Source organism: Equus asinus, chromosome X, assembly GCF_041296235.1.
Source record: "Equus asinus isolate D_3611 breed Donkey chromosome X, EquAss-T2T_v2, whole genome shotgun sequence".
Taxonomy (NCBI): Eukaryota; Metazoa; Chordata; class Mammalia; order Perissodactyla; family Equidae; genus Equus; species Equus asinus.
Window position 1 is genome coordinate 40,017,187 of NC_091820.1, and position 17,161 is coordinate 40,034,347.

The 17,161-nt window shown below is 44.4% G+C and overlaps 1 protein-coding gene across 1 annotated transcript in view; it reads left to right on the forward strand.

Moving 5' to 3' along the window:
* ZNF41 (zinc finger protein 41) overlaps positions 1–17,161 on the forward strand; it is a 50,468-nt gene that overhangs the window by 26,418 nt on the left and 6,889 nt on the right. The window contains 3 exon segments of the mRNA XM_070502738.1: positions 486–732; positions 13,078–13,204; positions 13,470–13,565. Coding sequence (XP_070358839.1) covers positions 661–732; positions 13,078–13,204; positions 13,470–13,565 — 295 coding nt within the window. The 5' untranslated portion in view covers positions 486–660.

The following is a 17,161-nucleotide window of genomic DNA, read 5'->3' on the forward strand; positions in this document are numbered from 1 at the left end:
ACAGCACTATCTGATGGCAAATGGGAATAATAATAATAGTAATACCTCGTTCACAAGATGAGTGTGAAAATTAAATGAGCCCCTAATAAAATATGCCTTGCACCACGTAATACTGGCAAGATTTAATATTAATGGCATGTGCTCTAGGTGCCAAGTGCGAGTGAGTGCTTTAGAAGCATCACTTCATTTAACTCTAACAATCCTAGGAGGTGGGTATTTTCATCCTCAATCTTAAGATGAGGAAACTCAGACGAAAGTGACTTCCCCAGATTCCAGCTAGAATGTAGAAGAGCTATTCTAACCCTCGTTCATTTTACACCAAATCTCATGAGCTTTTCCCATATTCTATGCTAATACTCGGTGTTGGTTTTACTGAACTTTTCTCTTCTGTAGTATCCAGCACAGAGAGCCAGCCCTTGGTGCTCCCAGGAAATGTTCGTGGAGTGAATGTGGAGTGACTGACCATGTGGACACTGTCTTTCCAGGGTTTCTTGGTGCCTCTGCGGAGTCCCTGGGCCAGACCCCATAGTGAAGGCTGCAGGATCTTCCTTCTGGCCCCAGCAGCTCTGGCTGAGTCCACAGGTGCCCGCCTGGCTTCAAGCTTCTGGGAAGAGCGGAGTTGTCAACAAGAGAGCCGGAGGGCTGAGGCCCGGTGGGAACATGCCAGCTAACCGGAGCTCTCCCCAGTGGTCCTCAGCCCTGGCTGCAGAGAAACATGGCAGCTTGTGTAAGGTGAGAAGGGAGAGGTCTCTGGGGGCAGGAGCTCATTCAGTGAGGAGATGACCCAGACCTGTCACCAAGGCCTCAGGGCAGGGCAGGTGGCTCACAGGGAGCAACATATTCCAGACAGGCTGCCCCTGAGACAGATCATCCTCCTGCTGAGTGAGCACCACGTGGCTGGTGTCCCACATCCAGAGCCCTGTGTGTTTCAGTGGAAAATGTGATGTGGCTGATGGAGGAAAGGTGGGATGGGAGGGTCAGCCCCACACCTGCGGGGGGGGGGGGGAGGCAGCTCCCTGCAGGGTGTTTGTGGGCACGGTTGGGGTGGGAGTGGCCATTGACTCTGGCCAGAGAGATGCTACCCACTGACTCCCAGCACGGACCCTGCACTCTCCATTGGCTCTTTGCAGACGCTCAGCCAATCCTCACCAGACCTCCTTTCCCCCTGCTCTCTGGGGATTTGCTGATTTCTCCTCTGTCTTGATCTAGGGCAGAAGAATCCTTTTCTTTGGAACTTAGAGGATGGCAGGGTAGTAGAGTGACCACAGTCTCTAGGGCCCTTCTAATTCTTCCTCCTCCTTTCGAAGATGAATAAAATGCCCTGAGAAGGGACATGACTTGCCCTGCCACCCAGATCGTGAGTGACAGCATTGGAGTGGAACCAGGTCTTCTGAATGTGTCCCCCACCCTCACCACACTACAGCCAAGACCAAGTTTCCCACTGAAAATTCCCCTCGAGATTCTGTAAACAGAGGAAGACGATGAGAGAGCCAGACCCTGCCCGACAGCTCCCTCCTTCTGACCTTCCTGTGGATGCTGTCACCTCTGGCGACAGGCTGATTGTCACAAGGACTCAGGGCCATGTGGTCATTAACATAATATTACACTTTTAAAAATTATTTTGATTTTTTTTAAAGATTTTATTTTTTTCCTTTTTCTCCCGGAAGTCCCCCAGCACATAGTTGTATATTCTTCGTTGTGGGTCCTTCTAGTTGTGGCATGTGGGACGCTGCCTCAGCATGGTCTGATGAGCAGTGCCATGTCCACGCTCAGGATCCGAACCGACGAAACACTGGGCCGCCTGCAGCGGAGCGCGCGAACTTAACCACTCGGCCACAGAGCCAGCCCCAAAATTATTTTGATTTTTATTATTTCATAATTTCATTATTTCACAATAAAATTTTAGAAAATGCAGATAAGCAAATAGAAGAGACTAAAGCATTACTTGTAATTCCAGCAGTACCCAAAGTTAACCATTGTTAACATTTAGCTATATTTCCTTCCTTTGAATGTGTGTGCGTGCATGTATGTGGGGCTATGAGTGTATGTACATATCATACATATATATATTATCTAGCTCAAGTTTAAAAATGGAATCACAGTATTTGGTTTTTTTCTTTTTTTCTTTTTCAGGGGAAGATTCGCTCTAAGCTAACATCTGTTGCCAAGCTTCCTCCTTTTTCTTCCGTTTTTGCCCCCCAAAGCCCCAGTACATAGTTGTGTATAGTTGTAGGTTCTTCTATGTGGGCCATCACCACAGCATGGCTACTGACAGACAAGTGGTATGATTCCATGCCCAGGAACCAAATCTGGGCTGAGAAAGCAGAGTGCACTGAACTTTAACTGCTAGGCCATCAGGGCTGGCTCAGTTATCTCCTTTTTAATTTGGCAATTTAACATAATTTTCTAGGCAATAAATATTTTTCTTCATACACACATGATGCATAGCATTGTATCCTGTGGATGAACTATAATTAATTTAACCAATCCATTATATGTACATTTAGGGGGTTTCAAGTTTTATGTTGTGATTAAAACTGCTCTGGTGAGGGGCTGGCCCCATGGCTGAGTGGTTAAGTTTGTGTGCTCCACTTCGGCAGCCCAGGGTTTCACCAGTTCAGATCCTGGGTGTGGACCTAGCACCGCTCATCAGGCCATGCTGAGGTGGTGTCCCACATAGAAGAATTAGAAGGACCTACAACTGAAATATACAACTATGTACTGGGGCTTTGGCGAGAAGAAGAAGAAAAAGAAAAAAAAAGATTGGCAACAGACGTTCGCTCAGGTGCCAATCTGAAAAGAAAACAAACAACTGCTGTGGTGGAATTCCTACACTTAAATCCTTTGGCCCAAGTCACTGAAATTCTATTTTGAGTCAACGGTCTAGGGGCATTGAATGGTTAATGAATTGCTGCCTAACAGCAGTGCACTTTCACTCTGGAAAATTGCCCTTGGTCTAGACTCTGCTCCATCATATCAGTCACAGACCCACAGGTTGGGGCCACGGCAATGTGGTCCTCCTCAGTCGTTTTGCACATGACCTCTTGCCTGGCCACTATGTGGGAATTTCTAGATGAATGATTCTGGGCGCTTCAAGGCACATTTCTGCACTCAAGTCTTCCTTCCCAACCATAGATCTCTGCCTACTTGCAAGAAGAGATGGAAATGGCCAAGACCCTGGTGAATTTTATTTATTCCTTTATTTATTGGTTAGGTTCTTGGTTTTTCGTTAAATGTCAAGGAGCAGGGAATGGGCAGAGGTACCAAAGAACCAATAAAAATGTCCCCAGGAGTGGGGAGCAGCCAGGTGGACCAGGAAATAGTGACTAAAGCTGGAAAACAGGCAGAGGGGTCAATAAGAGAAAGAGGGACAGGGAATAGTCACAGGGAACAGCTGGCGGGGCTATGGTGCACTTACTGGAAATGAAGGACAGCCAAGGGACCCAGGGGACAGGTGGGGAGCACAGTGGAACAAATAGAGGAAACGGGAAATACAAGCCAGTGGCCAGAGAGCAGCAGAGAGACCAAGAAACAGTGGTCAGGGCTGGAGAAGCGGTAATAGTGGGGAGCGAGGAAGAGCCAGAGAGTTGGAACACAACCAGAGGGACCTCGAAATAAGAGGCGGGACCAGGAGACAGAGGAGTCAGAGAGCAGCTAGAGGGAACAGGGACCATCCAGAAGGATAAGGAAACAGAAGACGGCCAAAACGGAAAAAGCAAAAAGGTTTGGTGTTGTGCAGGACAAGCAACTTCACGAGGCACTAGGGTTTGGAGGAGAATCTGAGGGGATGGGGAAAGGCAGAGGTCCCGGGAAACAAGAAAAGGGGAGAAATGGGAAAGATGAGCCTGAGAGCCGGCAACAGCCAGAGGAGGCGGGGCCCAGCTGCTGAGGCTGTGGAGGACTTAGCGGGGCAGGGAAGGGACGGACCCACAGCCCAGCTGGAGAGACAGAGGAGGGCCTCCGGGGCTGAGGAGTAGCCGAGGGCACCAGGGCCACATGGAACAGGAACAGTCGCTGAAGTCAGGGAAGAGCAAAGCTGTGCTGGACACTAGGTGTCCACTAGAGGTCCCAGGGACTAACCAGAGAACTAGGGAACAGCCAAGTGGGCATTAAAAGTGTGTCTGGTGTTGGATAGCAGCCTGACTGAGCAGGGAGCAGCCAGAGGGACTAGAGAAGAGCCAGGGTATCCATTCCTGAAGCTAGTTAGCAGCCAAAGGCCCCGTGCAGCGGGCACTGGGGTTAAGAGACAGTTGCAGAAGCCAGGGAGAGGCTGGGAACAGCCAGAGTTCCCTGGGATAGGGGGACATGGGTTTCCTGGGCTGTGGGACTAAAACAGGAAAAGTCCTGGGCAAACTGGGACGGTTGGTCACCCTGCCCAGGAAGCAACCAGTGGAACCCGCCAATAGACATGATGTAAGTGATGGAAAAGTGAAAGTACAGGATCCAGCTGTGGCAGAGAGCCCACAGAAGTAGTCTGCTTTGGTGGTCAAGAGCCTAGGCTAGGAGCCAGGTAGACCAGCGCTCCACAAAGTGTGGTCCGTGGACCAGACACAGGAGCCTCAGCTGAGAGCGTATTAGAAATGCGTGCCAGGACTGCCCAAGGGGCAGGGAAGAATTGGGACCAGAGAGCAGCCAGAGGACTCAAAGGGCAGTCAGTCTGTGTCAACTAGAAGGAACGAGAAAGGCTCAACAGGACCAAGGAACAGTGAGGTGGACGAGGGCACCATCAGAAGAACGGTGCCCCAGACTAAGGATCAGCTAGAGGGACAACAACTGTTGAAGGGAACACACGACAGGAGCACCAGAGATCAGTCAGGGAAGAAGAAACAGGAGGCATGGAACAGTTCGAGGGACCCAGGGACAATCAGAGGAAACAATAACAGGGCCATCAGAAAGAGACCAGGGAACACTCAGAAGGAACAAGAAACGTTTAGAGGGAACAGTAAACAGAGAGGGACCAGGAAGAGTCAGATGGGGACCATGTAGAGGGAACAAGGACCAGCAGAGGGAGCAGGAAGAAGCCAGGAGACAGGAGAGGGCAGGGTAGGCAGGGAAAGCCAGCGGGAGGAGCGCAGGGGCACAGTCGGAGGGAACAGGGACAGACAGAGGGATAGGGAGCAGCCAGAGGGAGCAGGAGAGACCAGGGCACACCCAGTCGAGGGGGGCCATGCAGACAGGCTGGGGATCTGGCCCCGGGTGAGGGCACAGTGAGCCAAGCACTCGCTGCACGCTTTCAGCCAGCCTAGGGTGTGCAAGGGCAAGATCAGATCACAGGAGGTGAAGCAGATGTGCTGGGGCAGGAGTGAGAGCAACTCTGAAGTGGGATCACTGAGCCCCAAGGCCACTGCAGAGTACGACACAGCAGATGGCCAGGGACAGAATGGGCCGCCCAGCACGCCTGAGGGTGAGAGCTCATAATGTGCTGGGACTGAGATGACCCTGACGGGAGATGTCGCTGTGTGTTCGCTGGAGAGCTGTGAGGAGCTGGAGTGGGGATCATCACTTAGGATGAGGAAGTCCTTATAGGGGTCCCGGTGGTAGTAGGGGACATGCCATCCTCCGGGGCAGAAATGGCCCAGAAATCAAACCTTTTCGTTTGTGGCAGGTGAGGCCGGAATCTGGGTGGGGGGTGGGGGGTGGGGGGTCCGTGTTAGCAACTTTGTACCTAAATCTCTAGCTCCAAAGTCCCCTCCAGCACCGCACAGATGCCCACCCAGCCAGGCGGCCAGGTGCCACAAAGCCTCCATTTTGTTGGGGAAAGGGATCAAAAAGGGGCATGCGTGGGCAGTGTACTTTGTATCTGTTAATGCTCATAAAGCCTGGCATGGTCGTTGTACACTTTCCCTGTGAATGTGGCCTTAGTGACTCCCAGGGAGGGAGAGACAGAGAGGGTGGTCTTTTGCCCACCAGCTTGGGCTGCCAGCTAACAGGTAGCAGCAGCACTTGTTAAAATGTTTAACAATGTCAGAATATTTTCATTCTTCTGTAAATAGCCACTCCTCCCCCGCCCCCTGCTGTTCTGTCCTGGGGTAACCAGCAAGAGAGGCAGGAGGATGGGCAGACAGAATGAGAGCTTCCCTCGAGTCTGACCCCAGGGCTCTCCCTGGATGACACCCTTGGGTGGTGAGGGGGGACAGGTCAGGTGTGTTGCCAGGGGCACAGGTGGAGGTCCTGCTCTCAGCAACCCTCGGGGCTGTGCTCAAGAGAGCTGGAGGGTGAAGTGCCAGGACGTGGCCCAGTGCTGGCGGATCTGCCCGGGGGCTGCTGGGGGTGGAGCCGGTACTGTGAGTTCCTGGCTTCCTCTGCGCCCCTGGACGCGGGGGACGGCCAGGGCCCCCAGAGGCCAAAGGGCCTTTTGATGAAGAAAGGTTCCTCATTGCCTCACAGTCGAATCCTCAGTTCTTTTCTTTGATACTTAGTGCATTTTCTGTCTTGTTTAGGAAATCCTCACCCATCCCAAGGCCTAAACGAATATTCACCTATATTTTCTACGAAGAGTTTGAAAACTTTGCTTCTTTTGAAACTTTTGAAATAATTTCAAAATTAAAGAGAAGTTAAAAGAATAGTGCAAAGAACTACATATGCCCTTCATCCAAAATCACCAATTGTTAACATTTTGCCAGATTTGCTCTCATTCTTTTCTCAATTTATGTATGTATGTATGTGTGTATGTGTATACACACAGATATATTTAAAACTTTACTTTCCGAACCATTTGAGAGTAATTTGCAGACGTAATTCTCCTTTACTCTTAAATACTTCGATGTGTATTTCTTTTTTTTTTTTCTTTGAGGAAGATTAGCCCTGAGCTAACATCTGCTGCCAATCCTCCTCTTTTTGCTGAGGAAGACTGGCACTGAGCTAACATCCATGCCCATCTTCCTCTACTTTTTATTATATGTGGGACACCTACCACAGCATGGCTTGCCAAGCCGTGCCATGTCCACACCTGGGATCCAAACCAGCGAACCCCGGGCCAGCGAAGCGGAAGGTGTGAACTTAACCACTGCGCCACCAGGCCTGCCCCGATGTGTATTTCTTTTTTTTTTTTTTAAGGATTTTATTTTTTTTTTCCTTTTTCTCCCCAAAGCCCCCTGGTACATAGTTGTATATTCTTTGTTGTGGGTCCTGCTAGTTGTGACATGTGGGACGCTGCCTCAGCATGGTTTGATGAACAGTGCCATGTGTGCGCCCAGGTTTTGCACTGACGAAACACTGGGCTGCCTGCAGCGGAGCACGCGAACTTAACCACTCGGCCACGGGGCCAGCCCCCCCGATATGTATTTCTTAAGAACAAGGACATTCTCTTACATAACTACACTACAATTTTCAAAATAAGAAATTTCACATTGCTATAGTACTATCTAATATACAATGTTATTTATTTAGTTATCTAATATACAATGTTTATTATTTAGTTACCTAATATACAATATGTAATATGCAGTTCCCCCAGTTGTCACAATGATATCCTTTATAGCATTTCTGCTGATCCAGGTTCCTGTGTTGCGTGTAGTTGTCACGTCCCTTTAGTCTTTAATCTGGAGAAACTGTTCCTTAGCCTTTCCTTGACTTTCATGGCACAGACCACTTGGAAGGCTCTCCCTCAGTTTGGGTTTGTTTCTTGCTTCCTATGAGGCAATCTAATTAAGCATTAGATTCAGGTCATTCATTTTTGTCAGGGACATCACAGAAATGATGCTCTGTTCTTCTCAGGGTCAGTAGGCATTCAATATCAATTTGTCCTTTATTGATAATATTAACTTTGATCACCTGGCTAAGATGTTATCTGTCAGGTACTGTAAAATTACTATCTTTCCCTTTGTAATTAATAACTATTTTGTGGGGAGACACTTTGAGACTATGTGGATATCCTATTTCTCATGCCCTTGTCCACTGATTTTGGCATCCAGTGACGACTCTTGCCTGTAACAATTAATTGCTGTGCTGTTTCTCTAATTCCGTCATTTCTTCTACATTTATGAGTTGGCATTTTACTGTAAGGAAAAACATTCCTCGCTCTAATGCTGAAAGGACTATGACATGCCAGGCACAATGAGCACACCTTGATTTGCCATTTGTCACTAATGGGAACTAGAGCTTCTTGGAGAAATGACTGACTCCAGGGTTAGAACAGAGAAAGTATGAAGTGATCCTGGAAAGGAACAAAGTGCTCACAAGATGGGGACATGTCAAAAGGACACAGGAGGGGCTGGCCCCATGGCTGAGTGGTTAAGTTCATGCCCTCTGCTTTGGCGGCCCAGGGTTTTGCTGGTTCAGATCCTGGGTGCGGACGTGGCACCGCTCATCAAGCCACACTGAGGCGGCGTCCCAAATGCCACAGCTAGAAGGACCCACAACTAGAATATACAACTATGTACTGGGGGGCTTTGGGGAGAAGAAGAAAAAAAAAAAAGAAGATTGGCAACAGATGTTAGCTCAGGTGCCAATCTTTAAAAAAGGGAAAAAAAGGACACAGGAGCCACCTTGAAGGAGCTCCCTCTGGCCAAATCCGGAACAATTTGAGTAGCAAAATAAATAACGATAGTAACAGATTGTTACCCACTGAATAAAGTAGGAAGTCACCGGTCCGTATGATAGGTAGGTAGGTATGTAGGCGGCAGATAGACAGGGAAGAAGTGAATGCTCCTTTTTAATAGCATCCTTTTTTGGTTTGTCCACTACTCCAGTCTTTCTGAGGATAATATTGTAGGTTGTTAAAACTTTTTATTTTGAAATAACTATAGATTTACAGGCAGTTGCAAAGATGGTACAGAGGGGTCTCATGTCACCCTTTACCCAGCTTCCCCCAGTGGTTACATCCCGCACGCTAGAGCCCAGTACATGGAGAGCCACATCAGACGATGTTATATGTCTTGCTTTGACCTTCAAACATAACGTAGAAAACTCAGGAGGAGAAGGAGAGTCTATTGTATTTACCTATATTTTTGCTCTTTCCATTTTTTCTTCTTTCCCGATGTTCCAAGATTCCTTCTTTTATCATCTCCTTTCTGTCTAGAGAACTTCCTTTAGTCATTCCTTTAGGATAGGCCTGCTGGCAACAAAGTTTTTCAGTTTTCCTTCATCTGAGAATAGCTTGATTGCCCCTTCATTTCTTCTTTCTTAATAACAGCTTTATTGAGATAGAATTCACACACCATACAATTTACCCATTTAAAGTGTACAATTCAATAGTTTTTTGTATATTTATGGATATGTGCAACCATCACCACAGTCAATTTTAGAACATTTTCATCACCCCAGAAAGAAACCCCACACCCTTTAAGCACCACATCCCCCCTCCCCACCGCCCTGCCCCCCCCCAACCGGAAGCAACCACTAACACACTGTCTGGACACTTCACATGAATGGAATCACCATATGTGGTCTTTGTGTTTGCCTTTTTTCACTCAGCATAATGTTTTCAAGGAGCTCCCTCCAGCTAAATCTGGGACAATTTGAGTAGCAAAATAAATAATGATAGTAATATATTATAACCCACTGAATAAAGTAGGAAGTCACCAGTCCGTATGACAGGTAGCCAGGTACATAGATAGGCAGATAGATAGCCATGTTGTGGCTTGCATCAGTATTTCATTTCTTTTTATGGCTGAATAATATTCCATTGTGCAGACATATTGCATTTTGTTTATCCATTGGTCAGCTGATGTACATTTGGGTTGTTGCCACCTTTGGGCTATTATGAGTAATGCTGCTATAAACATTTGTGTACACGTTTTTCTGTGGACATATCTTTTCATTGATCTTGATTATACATACATCCAGGAGTGGAATTGCTGGGTCAAATGGTAACTGCATGTTTAATTATTTAAGGAACTGCCAGGTTGTTTTCCAAAGCAGCCGCACTATTTTACATTCCCACCAGTACTGTATGACAGTTTCCAGTTTCTCCACGTCCTCACCAACACTTGTTATTATCTGACTTTTTGATTCTAGCCATCCTAGTGGGTGTGAGGTAGTATCTCATTGTAGATACTTCACTTTGATTTGCATTTCCCTGATAATTAACAATGTCAGGCATCTTTTCATGTATTTATTGGCCAGACCACTTCATTTCTTAAGGATAATTTTGCCATATATGGAATTCAGGGTTGATAGTTCTTTTCTTTCAGCACTTGAAAAATGTCGTGCCACTTCCTTCTCTTCCCCATGATTTCTGATGAGAAATCCACTGTCACTTTGTTTTTCTCCTATAGGTAAGGTGTCATTTCTCTCTTGCTAATTTCGAGATTTTTTTTCTTTGTCTTTAGTTTTCTCAAGTTTGATTATAATGTGCCTTGGTATAGATTTCTTTGGTTTGTCCTTTTGAGGTCTGCTCAGCTTCTTGTATCTCTAGGTTGATCTTTTCTGCCAAATTTGAGAAATTTCCAGCCATAATTTCTTCAAATACTTTTTCAGTCCCACACTTTCGTCTCTCCTTCTGGGACTCTGGTGACACGAATGCCAGAGTTATAGTCTCTATAACACGAATGTTATAGTCTCACAGGTCCCTGAGTCTCTGCTCATTTTTTTTTTCAATTTTCTTTCTGTTGTTCAAACTGGATCATTTCTACTTTTCTATCGTCAAGTTCTCTGATTCTTTCCTCTGTCCTCTCTATTCTGGGGTTGACCCCATCCATTGAGTTTTAAAATTTGGGTTATTGTATTTTTCAGTTCTAAAATTTCCATCTGGTTCTTCTTTAGATCTTCTATTTCTTTGCTGAGACTTTCTATTTTTGCATTTCTTTTAAATATATTGAAGCATTTTTATGGTGGCTGCTTTAAAATTCTTGTCAGATACTCCCAACATCGGTGTCATCTCGGTGTTGGTGTTTGTGGATTGTCTTCTCTCATTCCAGTTGAGATTTTCCTGCTTCTTTGCGTGATGCCTCATTTTCAATTATGTGCTGGATATTTGGGGAACTATGAGACTCTGGATGTTATTTAAATCTTGTGTTTAGCAGGCCTCCTCCAACACTGTTCTACTAGAAAGGAGACTCTCCTCCTTACTGCCAGGTGGAGGCGGAATTTCAGGCTCCCCGCTTGGCCTCCTTTGACACCCCAGAGGGGGATGAGCACCTTGTGGCTGCTGGGTCAGGGTGGAACTTCAGGCTCCCCACCAGACTGCCTCTGGCACCACGCTGGTGGGGAGGCAGAAGGGTACCTCCTGACTGGGTGGGGGTGGAAGTCCAAGATCCCCACATAGCTTAAACTGACACTGGAGGGGAGGGGCCTCATTCCCCCCAGGCAGGGATGAAAATCTAGGCCCACCCCTCAGCCTCTGCTGATGGGAACAGGGGTGAGGGCTACAGTTTTTTCTGCCATGCTTGGCTTAAGTAGGGCAGTAATTTAAAATTTTCTCTCTTGCTACGTCGCCCCTTTCCTGGTACTTTGGCTAGAAAGAGCAGGCTTTCTTGGGGCTGTTTTTGCTTGCACCAGTTGGCATTCTGGGTTGCCAGCTTCTCCAGCACCCGGTCTAAGATATATGGGGCAAAAGGAAAGCTTAGGGAAATCACTGCTCTCTCCTTCTTCAGGTTCCGAGGTCCCTAGCCAGTTCGCGTCCTTCTCTCCAGCTGATAGCGTTGTCTTCTCTTTGTTTTATATATAATATCCAGGGGTTTTAGCTATACTTAGCAGGAAAAATAAGAACTATGTCTATTCCATTTTGGTCCCATTGGTAATTTTTAACTTAAGTTTTTGAATAGGGAATACATTCACACGGTTCTCTCCCCGGCTCCCCAGATCTCCCTCGCCAGAAAACTAGTCTTGATTAGTTTGTGGGTGGGTAGGTGGGTGGGGCATATGCTTAGAGATTATGCAAATAAAGCAACTAAAAAAAATCCTTAATATTTTCCACAAAGATAGTAGATACTGTTATGTTGAACACTGATTTTTTTTAAAAATTACTATTTATTTTTAATTTTTTTGTCATGAACTCTTACACACATTTTGAATAATGCTGCCATAAATATTCTTGAACATGCCTCCTGTTACACATGTGCACATATTCCAGTTGGACGCCTTTCCATGAATGGAAGCACTGTGTCCTGGTGCATGCATGCTTCAACATCACCAGTTAAAGCAAAAATGCTTTCCAACATGGTGGTACCCACATACACCGCCATCAGCAATATGAGAGTTCTCATCGCACCATGTTCTCTTCAACACTTCGTATTGTCAGTCTTTTTCATTGAAGATGTTCTAGGGGCTGTGTAGTGGTATCTCATTGTGGTTTGAATTTGCATTCTCTGGTTTCTAAGGAGTGTAAGCCCTTACGTGTTTATTGACGCCTTGGATTTCCTCTGTTGTAAAATGCCTGTTCAAATCCTTTGCCCACTTTTCTAGTAGGTGGTCTCTTTTCTTCTTATTGATTTGTAAGAGTTCTTTACATCCTCTGGATGTGAGCCCTTTGTCAGTAATGTGTATTGCAGATATCTTCTATTCTGTGGCTTTCCTTTTTTCTCTTATAATGCTGTTTTTGAAATGAACAGAAGTTTTAAACTTTATTGCCGACAGACTTATCAATCTTTTTCTTGATAGTTAATATTTTTAGCATTCCATTTGAGAATTATTTTCCCTATCCAAGATCATCAAGATATTCGCCTATATTTTTTCTTTAATATCTTTTAAAGGCTTTATTGTTTTGCCTTTCTCCCCGTATGTTCTTCCAAATGCCTCTTAGCCCCCTTTGTGTCTTCCTATGTTGGGTGTCCAAGTCTTTAAGTTGTTTTATATTTTAGTCAATTCCGTATTGCCATTGCCTGGCACATAACCAATCTGTAAATGTATTGTATGTTGTTTCTGCATTAACTAGAGAACTTAAATAGAGCCTATGTTAACCCCCATTTTTTAAAAAAGAATGACTAAATAACTGACTGAATGAATGTAGTACACAATGGATGTCACGATCCTTCAATGAGTTTTTTTCTCTCACAAAATAAAATACAAAGCTGAGTACTGAGTGAAAATCCTACATGATACATTATGGTAAAAGTCATTAAAAACAACTTCCCATTTATCTTCCCTCTACCCCACAGTGCTGACCGTGTCACCTTGAACAGGATTGTGTTGTTACAGGTCTCAGTGTCTTTTGAGGATGTGACTGTGGACTTCAGCAGGGAGGAGTGGCAGCACTTGGACCCTGCTCAGAGACGACTGTACCGGGATGTGACACTGGAGAACTACAGCCACCTGTGCTCAGTGGGTAAGCACAGCCGCCCTATGCGTCTGCCAGGGGCCTCAGTGAGGTATTTCTGTCCTCAGCTGCCGAGTGCTCTGGCACGTCTGGAGTGTGCAATGGTGTCCTCCTTGCTTGGTCTGAGATTTTTCAGTCCCTTTTCAGCACTATGATTATTGCTCTCTTCCCAGTGAAATGTGATTACTTTTCTGAAGAGCAAATGGAAGTATCATTGAGAGGGCCCCGAAACCCAATTAGCTGGACCCAATCCTGTATCATGTCCTGTTAACAGGGTACCAAGTTCCGAAACCAGAGGTCATCTTCAAGTTGGAGCAAGGAGAGGGGCCATGGATGTTAGAGGGAGAAGCCCCACATCAGAGCTGTTCAGGTGAGTGAGTGTGACCTGGGAAGATGGAGAGGCTGATACCTCTGAAAGGCTCTGAAGATAACCTGTCTTGAAGGTTCTAAACTTTCGGAGTTAATTGGAGAGAGCTGACAGAAGCCCCTCAGATACCTAAATGCCATCTCCAAGTATGACCATTGCCACATCTATTGTCTTCTTTGCTTGGCTTTTTGGCAGGAGAGCTTTCTCTAATCTCTGCAGCCTGAATCACAACATAGCACCCCATCTTATCTAGGACCTTTTCATTCTTCCTACTCCTCTCCTGCATCCCTTATCTTAGATTCCTTGTACATTCTGGTATTTAAAATTTTCTTCCTTTTTATTCCATTCCCCATATCCACTCTTTATTCCTTTTTTATCCATTCTCTGTATCCAGTCCCATGGGCAACTGATCTAATGTGTTTGAACTTTGAATTTGTGTAGTATTCTCTTAGAGCCTGAAGTATTGGCTGTGAGTATGTATTTTTATTATATATAAATTATATCGTGCTACATGTCTTAATTTTGTTCCCTTTTTTCACACATCCCTAAAATCTGTCTATATTGTGGTGTGTTCATCTGGCTTCATTCCTTCAAATTGCTGCACAGCATTCCACAGCATGCTGGTACCACATCTAACTTAACCATTCACCCAGTGGTGGAACCCAGGGCTGTTCTTAACTCCCAGCTAATACAAACAACTCTACAGTAAATTTCTACATCAGTGTTCCCTTTTGGAGTGTGAGAATTTCTCAGGGATGTATGTAGAAGACAGGGCTTGCCAGATCATTGTGTATTCTCATCCTGACTTTGATGGAGCCCCACCATATTATCTTCAGCTTGGCTGCACTAATCTATACTCCCAGCAATAGTGCACAAGGGTTCTAGCTTTCCTAGAGTTTCTGCCAACAATTAGTAGTACCAAAGTTTCTCATTTTTTGCCCAACAATGGGTATAAAGTGATATCTCATTTTCTATTTTGCATTTCTCCAATACCTAATTTGAGCATTTAATTACTGACCTGTTGTGATCTCTTTAAATTTCCCTCCTATGAGTGACCTTATACATGTTACCCTTGTTTCACCGAGTTTCCTGTCTGTTTCTTACTGATTTGCATTCAATTTATTATTTACCCTTTTTTCCAGCCTTATCTCCATAAATTAGGTTGCCCTAGGGACCCTGTCTACTATTCACCAGTCTGTGCTTCATATACATGCAAGGATTCATCCATGCTGAAATTCTGATGACTCTGCTTTTGACATCTTAGTGTCTGTTTTTCACTGGTACTTTAGTACTAAATTTAGCTACTTGGAAAGTTGCCAGGAGATGTTTCTCTTGATCCTCTGTATAGTCATGCATCATTTAACAAGGGCAATACATTCTTTGAAATGTGTTGTTAGGCGATTTCGTCATTGTGCAAACATCATAAAGTGTACTGAAGAGGAACGAAATTTGCCACCCCAAAATGCCAAAATGTGTCTCCTTAACATGAGGATTATTTTAAGCTGATTATCTTTGAGGAACAAAAGACTCAGAAAGTTTTCCTTGTTACCTCTCCCTTAACTAACTAAAGAATTCAGATTAAAAAACCTGTCTCAGGATGCGAGCTATCACCTTAGCGTAGTAGGAACTAGGTGGTAGACAGGGAGAAACCTAGAAAAGCCTGTTGGTTGGGCTCCCTTCTGTGTCCTTCTGTTTCTTTGTGGCCACTTGTTTTCCAAAGGTTTGCTCCCTTTCATCTACCTGTGAATTGCCTTCCTTCCATTTAAAGTCCCTGACTGTCCCCACCCCCAGCATCTTCTTTTTGTCTTTAGCTGAGGATGGTATTTAAGGCGCGGGCTTCAGCCATTTTAGCGAGTTACTCAGTTTTCCTGGGTTTCTCCCATGTACACATGTTATTAAACTTTTGTTTCTTTTTCTCCTGTTACTCTGTCTCATGTCAGTTTAATGCTTAGACCAGCTGGAAGAACCTGGAAGGGTAGAGGAAAATTTCTTCCTCCTCTACGGTACTTACAAAAACCTAGATGGTATAGCCTACTGCACACCTAGGCAAGATGGTACTAATCTTAGGGGACCACCATCCTATATGCAGCCTGTCATTGACCATAACATTATGTGGCGCATGACTATACATCCGAAATTGGAATCATCACCTCACATATCAGAAACCTCATCTTCCAAATTTTGTCACATTCTGTCAGTGTTTCTTAATTTTTTTGGTCATTCTTTTAGTAATCACTCTACAGTTCCTACTGCTTTTCCATTTTTGCAAATATCATTTTCAGTTCTGAGTTCATCTTCTCAGTTCCCAGTAGTATCACCCAAAACCAGCTCCATATTCTTTTATGCCTGGATTGTGATTATTCTATTCCTGATTAGATTTGCTGATTCCATTCTTTTTATTAGTTCACTTTAAATGCTAATGACAGATTTCATTACCTAAACATTCCATTTATCTTGCCATGAGCTTTATGAAATAAACCTACAATTACTCCTCATTACCTAGTATGGGACAATCAAACTCTTCTTTCAAGGAGACAAACAACATGGCCACATATTTCCAGTTCAAACTCATATCTATATATATGCTATAACCTCTGCTCAACTCCATTTTTAATAATTCTATGAGGTTTATTTATATTAATAATCCATGAGTTTTGACAAACACACCCCAGTCATGTAACCACACCATAATCAAGATATAGAACAAAAAATTACCTCAAGCCCCTTTGTTGTCACTCTTTCCTACTTCCAGCCCCGGAAACTACTGATCTCTCTTCTGTCTCTATAGTTTTGCCTTTCCAGAATGTCATATAAATGGAATCATACAGTACAAAGCTTTTTGAGCCTGGCTTCTTTCACATAATGCATTCAAAACTCATTCATACTGTTGTGTGTTTCCATAGTTTGTTCTTTTTTATTGCTGAGTAGTATTCCACAGTGTGGATTTACCATAGTTTGTTTATCCATTCATGAGTTGGATGGTTTCCAGTTTGGTGATTATGAATAAAGGCACTGTAAACATCTGTTTACAGATTTGGTGTGATGATAAGATTTCACTTCTCTAAGGTAAATATCCAGGAGTGAGATTGCTGGGTTGTATGTTAAGTGTATGTTTAACTTTACTGGAAACCACCAAACTGTTTTCCAAGGTGGCTGTACCATTCTACGTTCTAACCAGCTATGTATGAGAGTTCCAGTTGATCTACATCCTCACCAGCACTTGGAATAGTCCATTTAAAAAAATTTTAGCCATTCTAATAGTTGGATAGTGGTATTTTACTGTAGTTTTAATTAGCATTTCCATAACGTTTAATATTTGACATCCATATATATCCATCTTCTTTGGTGGAGTGTTTGTACAAATCTTTTGCCCAGTTTTCTATAGAGAACTTTGTTTTCTTATTATTGAGTTTTGAAAGTTCTTTATGTATTCTGGACACAAGTTATTTATCAGATAAGTGTATTACAATTTTTTTCTTTTTATTTTCTTATCAGTGTCTCTCATGAGAAGTCTTAAATTTTAATAAAGTCCAATTTATCTTTTTTCTTCTTTTATGGAGTGCGCTTTTGGTGTTGTAGCTAAGAAATCTTTACCTAAT